Here is a 4,146-nt window from a genome sequence, read left to right on the forward strand (position 1 = left end):
GCATTGCGCGCACATGGCGGCAGACACGGCAAGGAGCGGCGTCGTGTACACCGTGTCAGATAGCGTGGTGAGCGCAGGCATCGTGTCACACACCGCGTCACTCTCAGCAAGCACGCATGGCAGCCCAGTTGCTGGCGATGGTAGTAGCACAACAGCAACCCAAGGCAGGAACACCACGTACAAGACATGTACAACAGCTCTACCAGGAGGAAAGTCACTACTATGTGAAAGTCTAATATGTGGGCTAGAAAGTGGGCACGGTCCAGAAAGAAAAGATGGACCAAAAGTGGAGTCTTCAGATGGGAGAGAAGCGAGCCAGGGAGCTAGTCTATCTAGCAGTATTGTGGACACAGACCTATGTGACGGGTCAGAAGAGGAGCTGGACCAGGACAGAAGCCAAAACGCGGGTGGTGATGGGCAAGGCCCATTGCCTGGTGGCCTGCATGGGGTTTCGCCTGGTGGCCTGTGTGTGGGCAAGAGCTCATTTGCAGCTGCGGTGTTGCCGAACAGTCCAGCAGGGACGTCGACAGCGCATGTGGAGGAAAGGACACCACCTACACCCAAACATCTACAGCCGGTGTTACACCCATATCCGAGGAATACTCTTCGGACGATTGACCCGGTAATGATGAACAGGAGTGGGCGACGGTGTCTAGCAAGCGTCGAGGAACCGGCGGAATTTGTGGACGCAAATACGAAGGAGTGTTGGCGTCATGCTATGAAAGAAGAGTTGGGGTCGATCCATGACAATAATACATGGGAGCTTGTGGATCTTTCCAACAATGAAAAGGCGATAGAGCTCAAGTGGCAATTTAAGGTCAGGAAAGATGTTGAAGGGTGCATGAAGCACAAAGTGAGGTTTGTGGCCAAAAAGTATGTGCAAGAGGAAAGTATGGACTTCGAAGAAGTGTTCGTTCTCATTGCAAAGATGGAGTCGGTGAGATTACTCATCGCTCTCACGGCTCAGGAATCATGGAAGATACATCACATGGATGTAAACTCCGCGTTTTTGAACGGCGAGATAGAAGGAGATGTGTATGTGAATCAACCGCCGGGTTTCATCAAAGAGGGAGAAGAGCACAAGGTACTGAAGTTACACAAAATCTTGTATGGGCTATGGTAAGGACATCGGGAGTGGAACATCAAACTTGATCGGACATTGATTTCTCTTGGATTTGAGAAAGCCCCACTAGAGCATGCAATGTACAAGAGAGGTGAAGGCAGGGATCGTCTACTAGTTGGCATCTACGTCGACGACCTATTGATTACTGGAGCAGATGAAGAGGTGATTGCAAAGTTCAAGTTACAAATGGAGATTTTCAAGAGGGATGATCTAGGTCTCTTGAGCTTCTACCCCAGGATAGAGGTACATCAAAAGACAGAGGAAATCACACTATGCCAGGAGGCATACACAAGGAAGATACTTGAAAACTGTGGCATGAAAGATTGCAATCTAATTGAAGCTTCATTGAAACCTCGTCTTGAACTGAGCAAGAAGAGTAAAGCACCCGCAGTTGATGCAATAGAGTATATTGCAGTTGCCACTGCGATGTGTCAAGGTGTGTGGCTAGGGAGGCTGCACGGTGATCTCATGGATCGAGATCCGGAACAAGTGGTGCTCAATGTTGATAGAAAGTCTACAACTTTTCTACGCGAAGAACCAGTGCGGCATGATAGGAGCAAGCACATTAATACGGTGTATCACTACATAAAGGACTGTGTAGAAGAAGGGAAGACGGAGGTCAACTACAATCGCACTGATGATCAGCTGGCGGACACCCTAACCAAGGCTTTGGATCGAGAGAAGTACTTAGAGAGGTGAAGGATCGACGTCCGAAGTGTGACATGACAACGTCGTGTTTAGGGGGGTGATTGTTAGGATTAAACACGACTGTGTCCGTGTCCTTCACGTGTATGTGCACAAATATGTGTCCGTGTAGGTTTCAGTAGCAATCACCGTTTAGGATTAGTACTAGTTGGTAGGCAGACTAGTATATATATCCCTATACCCCTGTAAACAGATTGTACCGTGAGTTGAAAAGGAATAAAGAAAAACACGGGCTCGACACGAGCCTGTTGGCTATCAATTCAAGTCTTGTGTGCGTGCGTAGTTGAGCCAGCCGGCTAGTAGATCAATTCGATCGGCCGTGCTTTTGCTGTATACGTGAGCTGAAGTTCCAGCGGATTGAGCTAGCTTGGAGCAGGAACCAAGTCAACCAGCGTTGCTTCGCTTCGTCGTCGTTCGTCGTCGGTCGTATCACCGTCGCCGGAAAGTACTCGGCGTCGGATCTGGGCTAACAGAGCACACCCCATCTGTTGGCCATCATCACCTAGCTACCCGGCGCCGGCGGCATACCTCCATATCCCTCTATCGACGGCACGAGCGAATTCAGTTGATTTTGGTTCCAAGATGTCTAGCCTGACGACCATAAGCAGCACCAGCAAGGAGTCGCTGGAGGCGGAGGAGCTCGTCGACACAAGGTTGTCGCTCGTGATCGGTGCCGGGAGCCAACCGCCGCCGGCGCCAGTGGCAGCGGGTCATGTGGCGGGAAATACTGGAAGGAAGAAAGGGGAGAGGTGGATAGGCGGCGGTAGTACAAGGCAGCATGCCAAGAGGGCCAGGGCTGTGCACGGCGGCAGCGACGTCGACGATGGCGACGACGGAGGGGACGCAGCCGGCCGCGCGAGGAAGAAGCTCCGGCTCACCGCGGAGCAGGCGGCGCTGCTGGAGAAAAGCTTCCGCTCCCACAACGTCCTCTCCCATGTACGTCCATATCTTCCATTCAATCTCATCAATAGGTGCAAAGTATAATTTCCATGCAGGAAGATTCTGATCGGAATGTTCTTTGAACTGCAGGGTGAGAAGCAGGATCTTGCGGGGCAGCTTGGGTTGAAGCCGAGGCAGGTGGAGGTGTGGTTCCAGAACAGGAGGGCGCGCACCAAGCTCAAGCAGACGGAGCTCGACTGCGAGCTGCTGCGCCGGTGGTGCGAGCGGCTCAGCGACGACAACGCGCGGCTCCGGCGAGAGCTCGCCGAGACACACGCGGTCCTCCTCGTCGGCGGTGCACAGGGCTCGAGGCTCACGAGGTGTCCGTCCTGCAACAGGCTCGCCGGCGGCCGGAGGGCGGCCTAGATTACCGCTGCCATAGAACTTGTCAACTAGAAGTGCGCCGTCACGTAGCATAAGCTATAGCTAGCGTAGTGAATTATCTAGGCATGACGCAGTCTCACATGAGCCTAACGAGCTGACAATATTGATGCATGTATTAGCTACGGTGTACTTTGGTAGTTTCGTTATATGTGTCTTCCTCGCTCTGGATGATCACGATTCCTGCATGATCTCAAGCAGCAAAATTGGCCCCAAATTAACTGCGGGAATCAGTTAGTCGACTAGTCATTGTTCATATCACATCTGACAAATGAGCGAACCTTCTTTCCATGAATCTTGCATTGGAATGGAGAATCCTCGCCTTCACGGTCAGTTCAACAAAAGGTCACGAGGTGCTCTTGAACTCTCATATGGTTTCCGAAAACAAAAACATTTCAGGCATGCATGGTGGAGATGGGTCCATGCTAAGCTTTTTCATGAGCGCAAGGTGAGCGTACCTTAGATGGTTTGGTTTCTTGTGGTGGAAACCAATCGATCAGGGTTTAAGTTCTAGACTAGACTTGACACTAGTGCTCGTATTTTTTAGGATTTATTTTAGTTTTTTCGATGATGCTCGTTCCGTGGGAGGGACCTGACCGCGTCGCCTTGAGAAACCACCAAACATCATAGTACCGAATACATCAAGCCATTTTCGAAGGGTCCGACTCGCCGTTGAGATTGCCGCTTACTCCAGGCCATGCAGCGTTGCTTCTGCAAAGAGATAGCAACGACAAAGAACAAAGACCATGGGGGGACACACATATTTGATAGGAGATCATCGAGAGTTCGGGACCATCCCCCGCCAGAGTCAAGCATGCTACATGTGAGGGACAAGACATGCACAGAGATGCTGACCCGCTACAACCGAAAGGAACCGGGCTCCATAACGATGCCTCAAGAAGGTGATGATGCCAAGCGCCACCGCCGTTGAGTCTGAGAAGCCGGACTAGGGTTTTCGCCCGGAGCCATGACATGACAAGTGGACCCACAACAATGCG

General features: G+C 51.5%; 1 protein-coding gene across 1 annotated transcript; it reads left to right on the forward strand.

Annotated features, from left to right (window-relative positions):
• Positions 1-2,166: 2,166 nt before the first annotated feature.
• Positions 2,167-3,254, forward strand: LOC109775007 (putative homeobox-leucine zipper protein HOX26). Its single transcript, XM_020333767.4, has 2 exons — positions 2,167-2,764; positions 2,858-3,254. The coding sequence occupies exons 1-2, from the start codon at positions 2,411-2,413 to the stop codon at positions 3,131-3,133; spliced, it is 630 nt and encodes a 209-aa protein (XP_020189356.1). The 5' UTR covers positions 2,167-2,410; the 3' UTR covers positions 3,134-3,254.
• The last annotated feature ends 892 nt before the right edge of the window (positions 3,255-4,146 follow it).

This window comes from Aegilops tauschii, chromosome 6 (assembly GCF_002575655.3).
Source record: "Aegilops tauschii subsp. strangulata cultivar AL8/78 chromosome 6, Aet v6.0, whole genome shotgun sequence".
NCBI lineage: Eukaryota > Viridiplantae > Streptophyta > Magnoliopsida > Poales > Poaceae > Aegilops > Aegilops tauschii.

Bases quoted from the DNA above. Each gene is read 5' to 3' on its own strand.
- LOC109775007 (XM_020333767.4), top strand. From the start codon at position 2,411: ATGTCTAGCCTGACGACCATAAGCAGCACCAGCAAGGAGTCGCTGGAG. The intron at 2,765-2,857 runs GTACGTCCATAT...TTTGAACTGCAG, and splicing joins CCCACAACGTCCTCTCCCAT to GGTGAGAAGCAGGATCTTGC.